Source organism: Capricornis sumatraensis, chromosome 4 (genome assembly GCF_032405125.1).
Source record: "Capricornis sumatraensis isolate serow.1 chromosome 4, serow.2, whole genome shotgun sequence".
NCBI lineage: Eukaryota > Metazoa > Chordata > Mammalia > Artiodactyla > Bovidae > Capricornis > Capricornis sumatraensis.
In genome coordinates this window covers 142,000,527-142,019,859 of record NC_091072.1, presented here as the reverse complement: position 1 = coordinate 142,019,859, position 19,333 = coordinate 142,000,527, and the positions used below count along the sequence as shown (strand labels likewise).

General features: G+C 45.4%; 1 protein-coding gene across 1 annotated transcript in view; it reads left to right on the top strand.

The window, feature by feature from the left end:
• Positions 1 to 19,333, top strand: part of ETV6 (ETS variant transcription factor 6) — a 289,130-nt gene that overhangs the window by 243,141 nt on the left and 26,656 nt on the right. The window contains exon 4 of the mRNA XM_068969889.1: positions 3,843 to 3,977. Coding sequence (XP_068825990.1) covers positions 3,843 to 3,977 — 135 coding nt within the window. The remainder of the gene's footprint in view (positions 1 to 3,842; positions 3,978 to 19,333) is intronic.

Sequence of the window (19,333 nt, the reverse complement as noted above, 5' to 3'; positions counted from 1 at the left end):
CACTCCTGCTTCGTTCTCCCACAGGATCCACAGGTCTGTCCTAAACCACGTTAATAATATCTGTAATAGTAGTGGAGATAGTGGCAGTCACACAGCAACTGGTGTTTGCTGGGTTCTCACTGTTTGCCAGATGCTGTGATGAGTACATTACGTGATTATGTCATTGGGTGCTCATAGGCACCCTGAAAGGTGGTGGTGGTTGTTTAGCTGCTCAATCATGTCCACCTCTTTGTAACCCCAGGCCTGTAGCCTGCCAGGCTCCTCTGTCCATGGGATTTCTCAGGTAAGAACACTGGAGTGGGTTGCCATTTCCTTCTCCAGGGGCTTCCCTGGTGGCTCAGATGGTAAAGCATCTGCCTGCAATGTTCAGTCCTTGGGTCAGGAAGATCCTCTGGAGAAGGAAGTGGCAACCCACTCCAGTAGCCTTGCCTGGAAAATCCCATGGACGGAGGAGCCTTGTATGCTACAGTCCATGGGGTCACAAAGAGTCAGACACGACTGAGTGACTTCACTTTCCTTTCCTTTCTCCAGGGGATCTTCCCAGCCCAGTGCTCGAACCCACATCTCCTGCATCGGCAGGCAGGTTCTTTACCACTGAGCCACCTGGGAAGCCCTCCTGGGAGGAAGATGCTACTGTGCTGTGCTGTGCTTAGTCGCTCAGTTGTGTCTGACTCTTTGTGGCCCCATGGTCTGTAGCACCCCCCGGGCTCCTCTGTCCATGGAATTCTCCAGGCAAGAATATTGGAGTGGGCTGCTGTTCCCTTCTCCAGGGGATCTTCCCAACCCAGGAATTGAACCCAGGTCTCCCACATTGTGGGCGGATTCTTTACTGTCTGAGCCACCAGGGAAGCCCAAGAATACTGGAGTGGGTAGCCTATGCCTTTTCCAGGGGATCTTACCAACCCAGGAGTTGAACCACCTCCTGCATTGGAGGTGGATTCTTTACCAGCTGAGCTATCAGAGAAGCCCAGATGCTGCTAATACTGCCATTTTACAGATGAGGAACTGATGCCTGGAGAACTTAAAGGACATCGCTTTGTTGACTCGCTTTCTCTGTACCCACAGAGAAATGGAAAAGAAAGTTATGCCCGCTCCCTACTCAGAGCCCTTGGAGTGACCTCCAAGGAGGGGCCAGGTGTCACATGCTCCCAGACCTTGCTGCTCGACATTCTCCTCTGAGGGGGACGTTTGCATTTCGCAGAAAGTTCAGGGACCTCCTCAAGGTTGCCTGGTGCAGCGAGGCTCGTTCCGCAGCCCTGGCCCCAGGGCCCTCCCCGCACACCAGCCTACCTCCAAACCAGCAGAGTCCGCCACCCTCACACACACTCAATCTGCATTTCCTGGCCTCCCCTTTCTAAATGGGCACATTAATTACTGCCCATTTTTCTTAGTAATCATCTGGAACACTTTTTTTTTTTTTTTTCAGAGTTTTCGTTTTCTCTTGGGCTACTACCGAAATAAAGCTTTGCTCAAACCCACGGGACAGAACATCAGCTATGCGAGGCCATGTAAATGGGAAAAGTTCAGGAAGACATTTACGCTAAACCCCAAGAAACAAAGTGTTGATTAGGGACTTATTTTTGTGAGCGATTAAAATATGAATCATTAAAATAGGACGGTATTTCAGGCTCTGTATCCTCATCTCGTCAGCGACAGCATCACCATGACTACTGGGTCTGAATTAGATGAGCTCCGGAGCCTTTCCCAGCCACACGCAGTTGTGTGTTATCGCTCTCCCTTAAACACACAACGTTCTCAAGTCTGGTTCAGAACACCTGTGCGGCTCCTTGCCTGTGTCAATGAAAGGAAAGACCCAGTGACACAAGGTCTTCAGTTCTGAAAGGCTTTTTGCTCTGTTTGGTCACAGTCATAAACAGTAGCAGTAAAAGTGTTAGTTGTTCACTTGTGTCCGACTCTTCTTGACCCCTGTAGCCCACCAGGCTCCTCTGTCCATGGGATTCTCCAGGCAAGAATACTGGAGTGGGTTGCCATTCCCCAATAGTGGCAGTAAGTTATATTAATATAACGACCACAATTCAAAGATAGAGGAAGAAACAAAAGTGAAACCCAAGGGCATCTCAGGAATCACTTAGGACGGGCTATCGAGGAGCTTTATTTGGTACAGATAGAAAAGGTGCAGAAGTTTGCAGAAACAAATTCATTTGGAGTGTTTCTCAGATTCAGACTGAGTTGAAGGGGAAAAAAAAAAATTAGCCATAGCCCAAAATATGCAGTTAAATTAAGTTGTTAATTAAAGTATCTGTTAAAAATGGCTAAAATTAGAGACAAAAAGCCCATTGTTTGGTACAATTGTTGACTGCGTATCTGTGTGTGGAAGGGCGTAGGGGGACAGTCAGAAAAGCCTGTGGTATTTTTAAGATTAATCACCCACGTCAAAGGGGTGTTGAGGCACCCACCTGCATTTTTGAACTTGGAGCTAAGTCAAAGGGGAGGGACAACACCAGGACAGCTTTACAGCTTTTCTTTCTTTCTTTCTTTTTTTTTTTTTTTTTTTGGCTAATTAACTACTCAGTGGACACTTCAAATACAAAATATATCAGCACAGAAGGCCCCCAGTTCAAACCAGCCCCTACCATCCTCTGCGAGAGGCTGACATCCAGAGATGGTTTTCAGAGATGGTGGAACCTGGGAGCAATGCCTGTGTGTATTTTTAGAAGGAAGCATAAGTTTTAGCTTCCCAGAATATCCTAGTTCATTATAGGGTATCTTTAATATTAATAGTTATCACCTCTGATTGGACTTGTATTTTTTTTTTCCATATTTATTCTTTTCCTGCCTGGGATTGGGGTGGATTAGAAAAAGGCACTTTTTTTCTTTTCCCCTGTTGGGAAGATTTCTATGAAGAATCTATGAGTTGTCATTGAAACATTAAAACTTTTCATCCTTAATGACTTTATCTTCTTTGAATAATCTAAGATGCAAATCAGTACAAAAAGGATTTTTTTAAATAAAAGGAATAGCAATAAGTTGGGACAAGTTAAGTTTCCGATAAAGTCTGGTACATCCCTATGATAGGCTGTTATATTGCAGTTACTAAAGCAGTTGAATGATGTGGAGGGAAAAAGATACTCAACTATGATAAGCTTGATTCTAATTCTGTAACTATATCATATACTGTTATTGTTGTTCAGTCGCTCAGTTGTGTCCAGCTCTTTGCAACCCCATGAACTGCAGCACACCAGGCTTCCCCATCCTTCACCATCTCCTGGAATTTGCTCAAACTCAAACTCACGTCCATTGAATCAGTGATGCCATCCAGCCATCTCATCCTGTCACCCCCTTCTCCTCCTGCCCTCAAACTTTCCCAGCATCAGGGTCTTTTCCAGTGAGTCAGTTCTTTGCATCAGGTGGCCAAAGTATTGGAGCTTCAGCTTCAGCACCAGTCCCTCCAGTGAATATTCAGGTTTGATTTCCTGTAAGATTGACTGGTTTGATCTCCTTGCTGTCTAAGGGACTCTCAAGAGTCTTCTCTAGCACCATAGTTTGAAAGCATCAATTCGGCAAAAACATACTGTATATAGTATTAACAGGGTTCTTGTTTCTTAGGAATAGGATTATAGATGACTTTTGTTTTCTTTCTCCCTTCCTATTCCTTTTTTGTATATGATTTTCATAATCAAAAAAGTTTTTTAAAAGTCCCACATGGCTCTGACCTTCTGGGTATTAGTGCCACATCCTATCCCCTGTAAGCTCCCTGTGGACAGACCTACCTTCCTCAACACTGTGTCTTTAAGACAGTGCCAGGCACAGTCAGAGCTCAGCAAATAGTTGTTGAACAGAACACTCCCATTTCCCTGTTTCTCTCTCCTTTTTCTCTCCAGGTGATGTGCTCTATGAACTCCTTCAGCATATTCTGAAGCAGAGGAAACCTCGGATTCTTTTCTCACCGTTCTTCCACCCCGGAAACTCGATACACACACAGCAGGAAGTCATCCTTCACCAGAACCATGAAGAAGGTACCCGGGAGGTGTCTCTCTCGTCTGAGATGTAGCCCAGCCCCAGAGCTTCCGCTGTCTCTCTGTTCTTATTCACGTGATTCATTTTTCATTTGACCAACGTTTATTGAGTACTGATTGTGTTTGAGACCCTAGGGGAAATGCCAAGGTGAATAAGATCTCTCTTTGGTTCTCTGCTACTCCCAGTCTCGGGGAGGAGATGAGATAGATACGCATGTCAATAACAAAGAATAGCTATAATAGGCGCCATAAAGAGACAGTGGGAGGGGAGATGATAGCCAGTGCAGGCATCAGGTTCAGCATCACGAAGGAGGTGGCCTGCAGGACTCCTCGAAGGTCTGATAAGCAGGGCTGAAGTGGGGGAACGTTCCAGGAGGACCCAAGATGGAGTTAGCAATCTCTAACTGGAATTGAGAGCAATAGAATGGAGAGCAATCATGTGACTGGGGTTGCAGAGCTTATCTTTCTTTTCCCCCTACCTTTGATGAAGAAAGGTTTCAAACAGACCCCAAATAGGGAGAATAAACTAACTAGAGCCCTGTGAGCCATCCCCCTGTCTCAACAGTGATCCACATTTCGCTGCTGTAGAACCAGTCCAAGGAGGTAAGATTAGAAGCAGGGCATGGAGGACTTTGATTTCTGGGCTGTGGAGCAAAGTAATGGGGAGTCATTGAAGATTTTGAGCAGAGGGTCACATATGCTGGTGGAAGAAAAGAGACCCAAACCCTATGAACTCGATAGGGGTCCGGGGAGGTCTCGTCCTCGTGCTCCGGAGGCGGCGTCTTGCCGTGTGTTCGGTGGGAGGACTTAGTTCAGACGTTCCAGGCAATGCTCTGCTCTGGCCAGTTACATGGTTCTTATCAAATTACTGGTAGAAAACAGAACAAAAGACCAGAATTGAATTGTGGCCCCAGACAGAGTTTCACAGCAGGTGTTTGGGGACAGAAATAGTGTGTAAAAAATCTTCCTCTGCTCCCTGTTCTGTTGAACTGCAATGTATCAGGCCTCCTGGGAGCATTTCCTCCACATCTTTCTGCCTGAATTGGGAACCAAAGTAATTCTTTTAAATGTATCCTTCAGATCAGATTATGAGGGGCCTAAGACCCTGTGTTTTTTGTTTGTTTGTTTTTCTAGAGGCATTTCCTTAAACTGATGGAGCATCCCCCAGAGCAGCACTATTTTTGTTTCATTGTTGGCAAATTAAAAAATGAGAAGTTATGTGTTTTCTTAATTAACACTTCGCAAAACAGAGCCTGGCTCCAGGCGACCTGACCGGCATCTCTTTCGTGTGCCAGGCATTTCACAGCGGGTCTCCTCGCCTCCATGATGGAGAATAAACCTGTGCTTCTTGCAGGCTCCCTGCTTGTGCCTCTCAGCCTATCTTCCCCCAGCGTTAGTTACCTTTGCTGAATTTAGCTGCTGCCTGTCAGTCCCAGTTTGGTTTCTCTGCTCTTTTACCGTTCCCTGCCCTATACATTTGCATAGTAGCCAATAGCTGCTCCAGAGAACAGGAGGTGAGTTTACTGAAGCTTGATATTAGGGCAAGAAGCAGAGTATGTAGGCTGCGTCTTCAGATACAACATGTGTGTGATGGCCTGTTGGGGGTGGTGCGTGCGTGCTAAGTCACTTCAGTTGTGACCAATTCTTTGCAACCCCATGGACTATAGCCCACCAGGCTCCTCTCTCCATGGGGATTCTCCAGGCAAGAATACTGGAGTGGGTTGCCATTCCCTTCTCCAGAGGATCTTCCCAACCCAGGGATCAAACCCTCATCTCTTATGCCTCCTGCATTGCAGGCAGGTTCTTTACCAGTAGTGCCACCTGGGAAATCCAGTTGGGGGTGGGGTTGTCTTTTATTTGTTTTCTCTTTGTCCTTTTGTCTGTTTTCTCTCTCTTTTTCTCATTATTTATAAAAAGGAAAACTCCTATTTGGAATTTCTCTTCCCCTTTGTACCCTCAGCTGTGATTGGTGGCCGATGGCCTCACCTCATGACAACTCCCTCCTCCCCTCGGCCTGACCTGGCTCCTGAACAGGTGTGTTTGCTGTTCTCATTGGCAGGAGCCACTCAGTAGGGAACGCCAGCCCCTCTCCGAGCCCGTCTCCCACCAAGAAAATACAAATGCACTACCAAAAATGCCCTAGTGAGCTATGCCCTCAAGTGCTGTGCTGTTGGCAGTAGTGAGCTCAGTAGGTAGAGGGATGGAGCTAAGGAGGCCAAGGTCAGGGGCTGATCAATCGCCCTGTGGACCAGATAGCTCTGCTTGAGACCTGCCCTTAAAAGTAGCCCCTTCTCAGAGACAGTTCCTTCAAGCTGTTGGCCAGGAATCATGATCATGCTACCTGCCCTGCTCCTCCACCTGCTCTCACATAAGCAGGTGGACACACAGAAAGGAGCACAGGTCTCTGTCGGATGGGATCACGTGAGAAGAGCTGTACCAGGCACAAGGTGATATGAGGAGCCTGCGGGCCCCCAGAACTCCAGATGTGTAGGTGGACTTGGTGACAAAAAGAGACCAACTGGAGAGGTGAATGACTGTGTACAGGGTCCCTACCTACAACCACCTTTCCTTTCTTTTCCATCAAAAAAAATATATATCCAGCTTGACATGAGTTGACCCTAGGATCAATACTGTTATATCATGAATGAAAGAAAAACTTAGTTGCTCAGTCACGTCTGACTCATTGCAACCCCATGGACTGTAGCCCCCCAGGCTCCTCTGTCCAAAGAATTCTCCAGGCAAGACCACTGGAGTGGATTGCCATTCCCTTCTCCAGGGGATCTTCCCGACCCAGGCATCGAACCCAGGTCTCCCATATTGCAGGCAGACACTTGACCATCTGAGCCACCAGGGAAAACTGGTAACATATTAATATGGGTGTGTGTTAACATACAGAAAGATCTGATCTTGGGCAGAGAAAGTTTGTAAAGTGAAATTATAAGCACCCAATATTACATCCCTAATTGTTTATGTTACATAATTGGGGTTACAGAACAATGTAAAAGTGTGTTGCTGTTGACTTGACACAGAGCTGAGAATGAAAGAGCAGGACACTCCAGAGAGAATCAGCTCAGCCCCTCAACAGGCTGGCACCGTGAAGCATGCAGAGACATGGGAACACAAAGCTTCATTCACTCCTCCACCCCACCCCCCCAATGTCTTCACCTCATCACTGCCATCGACTTGACCAGTTCAGACATTCATGATTTCACAGTGGGAATTTATATCACAGGACAAGCATATCTTGTTTATCCCAGCAACAGTTCCTTGCAGATACCCCAAGTGAGTACATTACACTGCAATCTCGCCTTCTGTACTAGCATCCGCATGGCAGTGCCAAGCCAGGAGGTCACTGTTAGCTCAGAGGCTCTGATGGGAGAGAAAGGTGACCTATGAATTCAGATCTTTCATTTTGTAAACATTCATTATCTCTGTGATGTACACTGTTCTACAGTTGTGTTATAACTTGGGCCTAAGCATTACTCAAATTACCACCTTCGTCTAGAAGAACCAGCATTCTTCTCTTCCCCTTACTTAAGTTACTGAGCTTGCCTGGTGGCTCAGATGGTAAAGAATCTGCCTGCAGTGTGGGAGACCCAGGTTCGATCCCTGGGTTGGGAAGATCCCCTGGAGAAGGGAATGACTCCAGTATTCTTGCCTGGAGAATCCCATAGACAGAGGAGCCTGGTGGGCTACAATTCGTGGGGGTCGCAATGAGTCAGGCATGACTGAGGGACTAACATTTTCACTCTTACATGGTTATGGAAGGGCTGGGGAAGGCACTATTATATAACTATATAACTTTTCATCTGTACCCAGACACTTAACCCAGTGAAATGGGACTCTAGACACATGGTCAGCTTAGAAATAATGTTTCAAAGAATGGGACCTGGCCATCAGGAAACCGGGTTCTAATCCTCTCTTCTGCTGTGACAGTCCTAAGGGCTCAGTTTCTCATTTCTGTCTCCCTTAGTCACCCCAGTTACAAGACAGGAAATTCAACCAAATGGTCTCAGATCTTAGAACTCTCACGTCCTAAGGACTGAGTCTCCCTGGGTGATACGAAGATGAATAAGACACATTCTGTACCTTCAGAGTCATGAGCGACTAAAATCCAGAAAAACACAACAATGTCCTGTCTGGTGATGCTCAGAAGTGCTGAGCATCAGTTCTCGTTTATCTCATCTTATCAAGAACTTTTGATAATATTACCCCTCTTAGTAATCAAACCAAGAGTAGCGTCACTCACTTGCTTCATGATGAAAACCTCATTTTAAATAGATTGCTTTTCTTTGGTTGGTGACACATTTTATCTGCTTGAGATGAGTTAGGTGTTTAGATAGCTATTGGGGCTTCCCTGGTGGCTCAGAGAAAAAGAACCTGCCTACCAATGCAGGAGATGTGAGTTCAGTCCCTGGGTTGGGAAGATCCCCTGGAGAAGGCAATGGCAACCCACTCCAGTATTCTTGCCTGGAGAATCCCGTAGACAGAGGAGCCTGCCAGGCTACAGTCTATGGGATTGCAAGAGTGGGACACAACTGAGCGACTAAACAACAGACAGCTATGCAAGCCGGAGACTACATATTTCACCAAAACCAGGAGGCACAACATCTCTAGAAATTTCAGACCCACAAATGGTCACGGTGGTGGTGGTTTAGTTGCTAAGTTGTGTCCAGCTCTTGGGACATCATGGACTGCAGCCCAAAAGGCTCCTCTGACCCTAGGATTTTCCAAGCAAAAATACTGGAGTGGGTTGCCATTTCCTTCTCCAAGGGATCTTCCCAATCCAGGAATCAAACCTGGTTCTCCTGCACTGCAGGCAGATTCTTTACCAACTAAGCTACCAGGTCCAACTCTGTGCAACCCCATAGACGGCAGCCCACCACGCTCCCCCATCCCTGGGATTCTCCAGGCAAGAACAGTGGAGTGGGTTGCCATTTCCTTCTCCAGTGCATGAAAATGAAAAGTAAAAGTGAAGTTGCTCAGTCGTGTCCAAACAGCAACCCCATGGACTGCAACCTACCAGGCTTCTCCATCCATGGGATTTTCCAGGCAAGAGTACTGGAGTGGGTTGCCATTGCTTTCTCCAGGGAAGCCCCTACAAATGCTTATAAAACACATTTATTTTGTTTCACACAGTTGTGATTAACTTCTTTTGATACTTTGGGTTCTGGAAGCAGTGAATTTGGGCTCCGATAGAATATTTAAGGAGATAAGCTTTATCCCAAAATAAACATTGGATTGCCACTGGTCCTTTGGTATTAGAACTGCTTGAATGAGTGATTCCCTAACAGCTCACTGAGCAATTAAAATATGCTTCTGATCCAGTCTGGCCTCTGAGTGAGATCAGCTCTGCAGAGCCACCCATGTTGGACTGGACATGCACAAGCTTCCAGGGAGGAAGAATAGGACCTATGGTTCTCAAATATTCCCATCTCACTACCTCTTCGGGGGACCCTCCTATAATGTCAGCCCTTTAGTCCCACCCTCTCCTGTGCTCCCATCTGAGAGACTGGGAGGTGATTTTTCATCACTGGAATTTGAAACTGTTCGCACCTGCTGTGCCGTCACTGCTTTCTGCAGCAGTCAACACGGTTCTAAGGTGGAGATTCTGCTCCGGGGCAGCTCCTTGCCACCAGGTGACTATGGAAACTGCAAGTGCGGATGGGCGATTTTAGGTGTGAGTGCGCTATCATTCTCAATTCTCCTTCCAGCCAGCCCATGGTCATGGCCCAGATAATAAGAGAAGCCATTCCTTTGTGTAGCGTGGGGAGGGTGACTTGTATTCTGGGATAGACCAGAGAAATTTTATTTACATGCTTGTTTTACTGAAGAAAATATTATCCCACTTCCCTCCCCCCGACCTCACCCATCAAATCCAGCTGCCCAAAGACTGCTTTGGAGGAAGGAATTCTTCTACAATTTTAATGAGATAATTAAAGGAGATGAGGTGTATGAATCTACTTCATAATCCCAAAATAACAGTTAACATTTATTGGGTTCTCATTGTATGCCAGGCCCTTTCAAGCATGTAAGCTTTCCATGTTTAAATCATTTAATCCTCACAACCACCCTATGAAGAGGGTAATATTATTTCCACTTTATAGATAAGACAGTTGAGGCTACCAGTAATAAAGTAGCCTGCCTCCAAATCACATAGCTGCTGCTAAATCACTTCAGTCGTGTCCAACTCTGTGCGACCTCATAGACAGCAGCCCACCAGGCTCCCCCGTCCCTGGGATTCTCCAGGCAAGATCACTGGAGTGGGTTGCCATTTCCTTCTCCAGTGCATGAAAGTGAAAAGTGAAAGTGATGTCTCTCAGTCGTGTCTGACTCTTAGCGACCCCATGGACTGCAGCCCACCAGTCTCCTCTATCCATGGGATTTTCCAGGCAAGAGTACTGGAGTGGGGTGCCATTGCCTTCTCCGAATCACATAGCTACCAAGTGCCAAAGCTAGATTTAATGCCAGGCCCGCTTGGCTCCAGCACCTGTGTTCATTTCACAGCAACATCAATGAGCTGACCAGAATAATGTTTTTATCAGTTTTTTTGTTTTTGCAAGTACCCTGAAAATAGGACAAATGATTAAACAATAAGTAGAAAAATTATGGAGATTAGGATGCCAAGACAGATTCTCTGAATGGGGTACAAAAGACTGGCAGGTCCCAGCACTCCTGCTTATAATGTTCCTGTTTCATAATATAGATCTCTCAGACTTAGAATGGGGGTACAGCCTGATAAATGCATCTTTAAACTGAAAATATCCTAAGGTGAAAATGCATTTACTACTCCTAGCCTGTCAAACAGCATAGCCTATCTTAAACATGCTGGGAACACTTACATTAGCCTGTAGTTGGGCAAATCATCTAATGCAAAGTCTGTCTGATAATAAAGTGTTGAGACTTCCCTGGTGTCCCAGTGGTTAGGAGTCTGTTCTTCCAATGCAGGGACCATGGCTTCAATCTCTGCTCAGGGAACTAAGATCACACGTGCCATGCAGTGCAGCCAAAAGGTTTCATGATGATAATAAAGTGTCGACTGTCTCATGTAATTTATTGAACACTGTACTGCAAGTGAAAAAACGAAACGGTCATCTGGGTACAGGGTGGTATCAGTTGTTTACCCTCGTGATCATGAGGCTGACTGAGAGCTGTTCTCACTGTCGCCACCCAGCACCACAGGAGTTTTCTCCTGTACATCACTAGCCCCGGAAAAAGACTGAAATTCAAAGTTTTGAAGTGTCATTTCCACCTAATGCGTATCACTGTCCTACCAACGTAAAGTCAAAAAATTGCTAAGTCAATCCATCATATGTCTGGGACCATCTATACTTGAAGCTGTCATATGTAAACCAAAAAAGAGTCAGAGGTAACTTTTGAGACCCTAGTGTATGTCTTCAGTTAATGATGTTAAAACCTCATACTAAATTGGACTGAATTAACCCATTTGGATCATTGACTGCCCCAGGATAAATGCACTTAACAGGACAAAAATCTCCCACAGACAGACGGACATAGATATATCTATATATATATTTTTTTCCAATTCTTTTCTCTCATAGGTTATCACAAAATATTGATTACAGTTCCCTATGCTATTCTGATTCCAATTTTCCTAACCATTCCCTTTATTGCAATAACATGTACTTTGTGCAAACACCAAATTTCTGCATGCTGACCTAGGAAAGGCCTGTTCCCTGCCCATACCATTATCCTAGGACTTCCTCATGGGTTAACCAGGTGCCATCTATAGCAGGACTTGTATGGGGAAATACATTTAAAGTGCCAGCCTTAATCGAGAACGCAGGCTGTTTTGAAAATAAGCGATGCCTACTCTTTGTGTACCTCACACATGATAGGTTCCCCACGAACCTTTGGAATCTTTCTATTAATCTGTCCGTCTCCTCTCACCCTCAGCTCTGACAGTCACCATTTTGTGCTACCCTTTCATCCCTGTGACTGTGGAGTCCAGCAGAGGTAAACAAGGTCCCACCAGGACTTTCTGTTGTCCCCGGTGTCAGAGCACCCAAGCACTTTCCTCTGCACTAAGCCTCGTTCCTCTCTTCCTTACCCCGCTTTCCTCTCCAGGGCCACCTCTTCCTGCTCTGCCTCTTATGTGTCATGGCCCAGGGCAGCATGACCTTTCACCCCTGGCCCGGTCCCTGACGCAGAATGAGGTTGTGATGGGACCTCGTGGAGACCCTGGGTGGTGCACAGAACTGCTTTTCATCCATCTGTATCATCAGCCTCCTGCTGAGGGGGACCCATGCCCCTTCCCTGCCTCCTCTGTCCTCCAGGGATGTGGAGGCTGTCCTTAATCCAGAGGCTAACTTGCTATATTGAGCTAAATGTTTTAGGGTCCAGAGATCCTTAATACACAGGAATAATTCTCCCTAGGTAACCAGGAAGTGTTCAGGAGACTTCCTCTTCAGTTCAGTTCAGTCACGCAGTCGTGTCCGACTCTTTGCGACCCCATGGACCGCAGCATGCCAGGCCTTCCTGTCCATCACCAACTCCCAGAGTTTACTCAAACTCATGTTCATTGAGTCAGTGATGCCATCCAACCATCTCATCCTCTGTCATCCCCTTCTCCTGCCTTCAACCTTTCCCAGCATCAGAGTCTTTTCCAATGAGTCAGCTCTTCCCATCAGGTGGCCAAAGTATTGGAGTTTCAGCTTCAACATCAGTCCGTTCTCTTACCCTTTGGGAACTGCCATCTGATTTCTTTGAGATAAGGGCTCAGAGGGCTTCCCAGATGACGCTAGTGGTAAAGAAACTGCCTGCCAATGCAGGAGAGATAAGAGACACAGGTTCAGTCCCTGAGTCGGGAAAATCCCCAGGAGGAGGGCATGGCAATCCACTCCAGTGTTCTTACCTGGAGAATCCCATGGACAGAGGAGCCTGGTGGGCTACAGTCCATGGGGTCACAAAGAGTCGGACACGACTGAAGCAACTTAGCAGGTGTGCACACAAGGGAGCTAGCAGGGGACTGGGCTCACCTCCAGAGAAGGAAGTCCTCTGATGACATCATCTTGCTCTTTCCCCTCTGACCCTCGTACTACCCTACCCCCTCCCTGTAAATGGCTCACAGTATTTACCTCCAAATGGCCACTTGTCTCATCTGCAGCCTGATTGCTTGATTTCTCCATTCACTTCTTTTGTGGGGCTTTCTTGAGACTGAGGGAAACTCCTCTGCATCCCCTGCAAAGAGCAGAGCCAGTGTCCAGCCAGGAGCACAGAGCCCCCTCTATGGCTGATGTGGACTTGCCCACACTGTCTGCACTGAACCACCAACAGGGGTGGCCCTTTGGAGGCCATCCCGCACACAGTGATGAAGATTAAGCCTCAGAGCCCTACACATCCCCTGTTTTGTTTCTTTTTTAGTGTTTGGCCACACCACACAGCTTATGATCTTAGTTGCCTGACCAGGGATCAAACCTGAGCCCTCAGCAGTGAGAGCACAGAGTACTAACCACTGGACAGCCAGGGAATTCCCATGTTTAGTTTCTTTCAACCCCTTTCACCCAATGATTATAAAATACTAGACACTTCCAGAGGATTTACTGTGTTTGACCTCGGACCTGTGTGAATCCTACACTCCAAGCTAGAGCAGTTTTCTTCTCGGGGCCTACAGGGGAATTCAGTGACCGCTGAATGTGACAGGGGAGTTGAGTGAGACGGGAACACTGAAATGGGCAGGCACAGATTCAGTGGGAAGTCTTAGCTGAACGTCTTTTGGAAAGGCGATAGCGGGGATAGTTTCTAGAGCCGCCATGTACTGGATGGCTTGAACAACAGAAGTGCGTTGCTTCAGGGTTCTAGAAGCTGGAAGTCCAAGAGCAAGGTCTCAGCAAGATGGGTTCCTTCTGAAGCTGGGGGGATATCTGTGCTGTGTCTCTCCCAGCATCTGGTGGTTTGCCAGCAATTTTTGGAGATCCTTGGCTTATGGGTCTTGCGTGGCTTACCTCCTGTGTCCCTTGACTCTTCATTCAGCACCTGTAGGCTTCTGTTGTTGTTTTGCCATGTCTGCCTTTTCCATGAGACTATGATACCCGTGAGAGCCAGAACCACATTTCCTTACTCTTCACATACTGTGCATCTGAAAGACTACCACACATATGGTTGGCATTGCCGAAAGGTCTTTGCTTCAGTTCATATTGTAAGGACTGTGACAAAACATACCTCTCCGGTTTGTGCAGCGTGTGCATGTCTGTGTCCAGCCTCCCCTGTTCAGGGGGGCAGCAGTCATGTCAGAATAGGGGCCCCCTACTCCAATATGACCTTCTCTTACCCAAATACATCTGCAGTGACCCTTTTCCCAAATAAGATCTCTTTGTGGAGTGCTAGGGGGTGGTGACTTCAACACATGAATTTGGGGGTGGGGGAGCACAAATCACCTCCTAACAGAAGTGACAGAGCCTGACTATATGTGTGAAATCTATTTTCAATTCCATCTCAAGACCTAGAGTCTTTAATTTTTGTGTCGGTCTTTCTATCACATATGGTTTCTGCTACTCTTTTACAAAACAGCTGGGAAATGGTGTTTTCAGGGAGAAAAAAAAATCTGGATCCCAGTGTACTGAGGATGATGAGTGAGAGTTACCTGCTGGGCCTGTTGATTTGTATCTCTCTGACCAATGGCTCTTATTATCATCCATAGCCTTAGGGATAACACAACAGGGAAATGTGATCCTGGTACGGGAGACATAATCTTGACCTTAGCCTCCGCTCTACCCTGAAAATTTCCTAGTCAAAAACCAAGAGTTCAACCAAAGGCAGTTTTGCTTTGTTTTTAAGTTCTACTAGTTATTCATTACATAATGTGAATAAGTGGAAAGTGTTAGTCGCTCAGTCACATCAGACTCTTTGGGACTGCATGAACTGTCCATGCAGTTCTCCAGGCAAGAATGCCGGAGTGGGTAGGCTTTTCCTTCTCCGGAGGGTCTTCTCAACGCAGGGATCAAACCTGGGTCTCCTGCATTGCAGGCAGATTCTTTACCATCTGAGCCACCAAGGAAGCCCAGTGTGATTAAATGGCGTTGAATTTTGATGAATTTTAAGTAGAGAAACTTTACTAATAAATAAAAGGAAAGAGGATGAGAAAAGAAATCAGACTTCTTTTTGTGACCATCACATTTAAGGTCCTACCTTATTGGGGGCTTTTTGGTAGTGAGAAGAAGGGGTTATTTGTGTCTAGAAGAGGTCTACAAGGAGAAAGGTTTGGGGTCAGAAAGTACTTTCCACCAGAAGGAGGTCCCCTACCAGTCCCAGCTGCATTCCCTGCCCTACCGCACCCCACCCCCTTTCTAAATCCCAAGTGACCAATTGTATGTGGCCTTTCCTCTCTCTTCCTTGTACGTTTCCCGACTATATCAAGACCTTCAGACCAAGGGCAATGTGGATAATTTCCCAGTTTTCCAGCTGGGCAGTTCACCAAGAACAAACCCAGACATCAAGGCCAGACCAAAAAAACATCTTCTTGTTTTAGACAGAAGACTCCTACATCTAGGGGATTTAATGCACCCACTGTCCGCTTAGTGCATTTCCTGTGTCCGGAGCTTCTCTGCCTGGCGGCTCTGGTCTCATAAGTTTCCATACCCTGCTGCCAACTTATAATAACAGAGGCAGCAGGGTAGCAACATCAGAGCCCTCTCCATACGTGGGCGCGTGCTTTTTGCAAACTGAAACAAAGCTTGGAAGGGCTCATTGCAGACCTTTCAGCCTTGACAGTGGTTGTGCCCAGACCACCAGGAGCCTGGAATTAAATACCCTCTGTTCCAGTTCTCCACAGTTAATGTTATCAACTTCATCAAGTACTTCCTCTTTCAGTGGTGTCTGCAGAGAAATAAATAAATCAAGCCCATCCAAGTCCTGTTTCTGCCCAGATCCTGAGTCAAAAGTAACATCAGAGATGGATAAGCCAGAGCACTGTCTCTCTCCCTCATTGTTCCCAAAATCTGGGCAGGAACAGAGAGTGAAATCTCTCCAGGACATTACATCAGTTCCTCTTTTACCCTTGGCATGAAAAGCTCTTCCTCTCATAGTCCTCCCAGACTTCCTAAGGCTTGCCCCAAGTGCACACCCATCCACTGAGCCTTGACGCCTGGGACATCAAAGAAAACCTGCAGGTAACCAGGCTGCTGGCCAAAGCCTGTGTCCATTTTGAAATTTGTAAGACAGGAAATGGATTCAGGAAATAGGATTTCTCAGTACATGGTCTTCATCATCCTTAAGTATTTTTAAACCTTAATAAGCTTTTAAGGAAAGGGAGACATTCTATAAATGGCATTTAGAATAAAATATATGAAACTTCAAAATGCAACTGTCTTAAATATTGCTTACAATGATGATATTCTGTGACGTGGACAAAAGAGAAATTCATTTTTGTGGATGCAGGATTAAGACCCATATTAGCTATGAAAAGAAAAATTTGCCTCGTCCCCAGATGACTGCAGATCATTTCTGTCATACTAATAATTTCAGCCATTAAAGTTAACTCCTGAGCTAATCAGTGTCCTGCAAGCTTTTGTCTGCATTGAGATTAAAGTGAGGAAGTTAGGACTTGTCATCCCAACCTATACCCTTGCAAGGTTGATTAAGCACTGTAATTCCTTTATAAAATCATAACCACTGAGCCATCATATCACCTGAAAACTAATAGTTCCTCAGTATCATCAGCTATTTTCTTAATGTCACATTTTCCAGCTATTGCATAAATGTTTTTACAGTTGGTTTGAATCACAAACTAAGCAAGGATCTGCTTTTTCATTGCAAAAAGTTGACGTGTTTCTTAAGTCTCTTTCAATCTATAGGTCTCCATCCCTATCTTTTCTTTTTTAATATTTTATTTTTTATTATTTATTTATTTGGCAGTGCTGGGTCTTAGCTGAGGCATGCACACTCTAGTTGTGGCATATGGTTCCCTGACCAGGGATCAAATTCAGGCCCCCTGCCTTGGGAGCATAGAGTCCTAGCTGCTGCACCACCAGGGAAGTCTGTCCTTATTTTTCTTGTGCACATGCTTGCACACTCTCTTTCTAGGCATTTAAAAAAGAAGTTAGCCATAGTTAGTATAACTTTCCCCCTGTGTATTTTCTCTCTGGTTGCTTTCACAATTTTCTGTTTATTTTTGGTTTTCAGCAGTTTGTGTGCCTGGATGTGGCTTTCTTTGTATTTATCCTATTTGGAATTTTCTGAGCTTGGATCTTTAAGTTTGTATATTGCTGCTGTTGTTAACAAATTGAAGACAGTTTGGCCATTATTTCTCCTTTTTTTTTTTCCCCTCATTCTTTGTTTTTTCTTGTTTGACAATGTTACAGTGACTGTGCAGGAAAATCATCTTGTTTTCTTCAGTTCAGTTCAGTTCAGTTGCTCAGTTGTGTCCAACTCTTATTTTCTTAGATGAGCACATAAGTATTTAGGATAGGATATCAGAATTTCTGGGGCTTCCCTGGTGGCTCAGTGGTAAAGAGTCTGCCTGCCAATGCTGGAGACGTGGGTTCAATCCCTGGGTAGGGAATATCCCCTGGAGAAAGAAATGGCAATCCACTCCAGTATTCTTGCCTAGGAAATCCCATGGACAGAGGAGCCTGGCAGGCTACAGTCCATAGAGTCGCAAGAGTCAGACACAGCTTAGCAACTAAACCACCACCATCAAAATCTATAATTTGCTTTAAAATAACACAGTTTTTAAGAATGTTTTCAATTCAGTTCAGGCACTCAGTCGTGTCTGACTCCTTGCGACCCCATGAATCGCAGCACACCAGGCCTCCCTTTCCAATGTGTTGGTGGGAGGTAAAAACCCTCCTCTGTTAAAAAAAAAATCTCACTTTCTTGAACTTCAATTACATCTCTTTTAGACCATTTCATACTGTTCCCACAGGTCACTGAAGATCTGTTTCTTTGTCTTTAATCTTTATTGATCTGTTTTCATATTTGCTAACCCATCTCCCATCTGCTAAGTCTGTCCAGTCCAGTATTTCAAGTACTGTATTTTTCAGTTCAAAAACCTTTTTTGGATGACCCACAGAGATGTTATGGGGAGGGAGGTGGGAGGGGGGTTCATGTTTCGGAACACATGTAAGAATTAAAGATTTTAAAATTAAAAAAAAATAAAAATAAAATGTTCACATCAGAAAAAAAAACACCTTTTTTGAGAGTTCCTTTTTCTCTTCTGATGATCTTCATCTGTTATCAGTCATTACCACAATTAATAAGTATTTGAACTTATTTATAATAGCTATTTTAAAGTTCTTATTTGCTCCTTCCAGTATCTAGATTATCTGAGCCTCTTTCTATTGCTTGCCTTCCTTCTTGAATATGGGTCATATTTTTATGTTTCTTTACATGTCTAGAAAATCTTTGGTGGATACTTAATATTATAAATAACATGTTATAGAGATGCTGGATTATGTTATATTCCCCTGAAGAGTGTTGATTTTCCTGCTACCAGTTAAATAACTGGCTGATCACTTTGATTTTGTGGAAGCTAGATCTTATAATTGGCTAGGGAACATCTATTTCGGTTTTACCTTTAGTCCTCAGGCAGATCCCTTTTTCCTAGAGCACTAGTCCTTACTCCAAAGGTATGACCGTTCTGGGGTAATAGATAGCCTGAGGTGTTTTCAGAGTCTTCCTTGATAGATCTCCAACTCTGAACTCTTCCTCTAGTACTGTGACCAGCAGCTGAGATTTCTGCTCATGTCTTTAAACCATACAGCTGTTGCCTTTCATTGAGCTCCTTGGAGTTTCCCCTGCACATTGCTGTTTAGGAGCACATGTTAAGGATTTGGGAGAATTTTATGTGCCTGTTGGTGGCTGAGGCTCCCTTCTTTATGGAAATTTTCTCAGGTTTTTGGTTTTCTCCCCCTCTCCCTTCTGGTAGCTTCATACTCTATCCCTGGCATCTCAAGCAAATTTCTGTTCTTTTTCTAGCTGCCCCAGACTACATGGACTGGAGAGGTCACTCTGGGTGAAAAAGTGAAAGTCACTGAGTCATGTCCGATTCTTTGCAACCCCATAGACTGTAGCCCACCAGGCTCCTCTGTCCATGGAATTCTCCAGGCCAGAATACTGCTGAGTGGGTAGCTATTCCCTTCTCCAGGGGATCTTCCCAACCCAGGGATCAAACCCAGGTCTCCCATATTGCAGACAGATTCTTTACTGTCTGGGTGAAAGCTGTATAAAGTTGGATCTCACTCTGGACAGTTCCTTTCTTGCAAGACTAAAATCCCCTCAATAACTTATTTTTGGCCACACCTCAAAGCATGTGGGATCTTAGTTCCCTGACCAGGGATTGAATCTATACCCCCTGCATTGGAAGCACAGAGTCTTAACCACTGAACCACCAAGGAAGT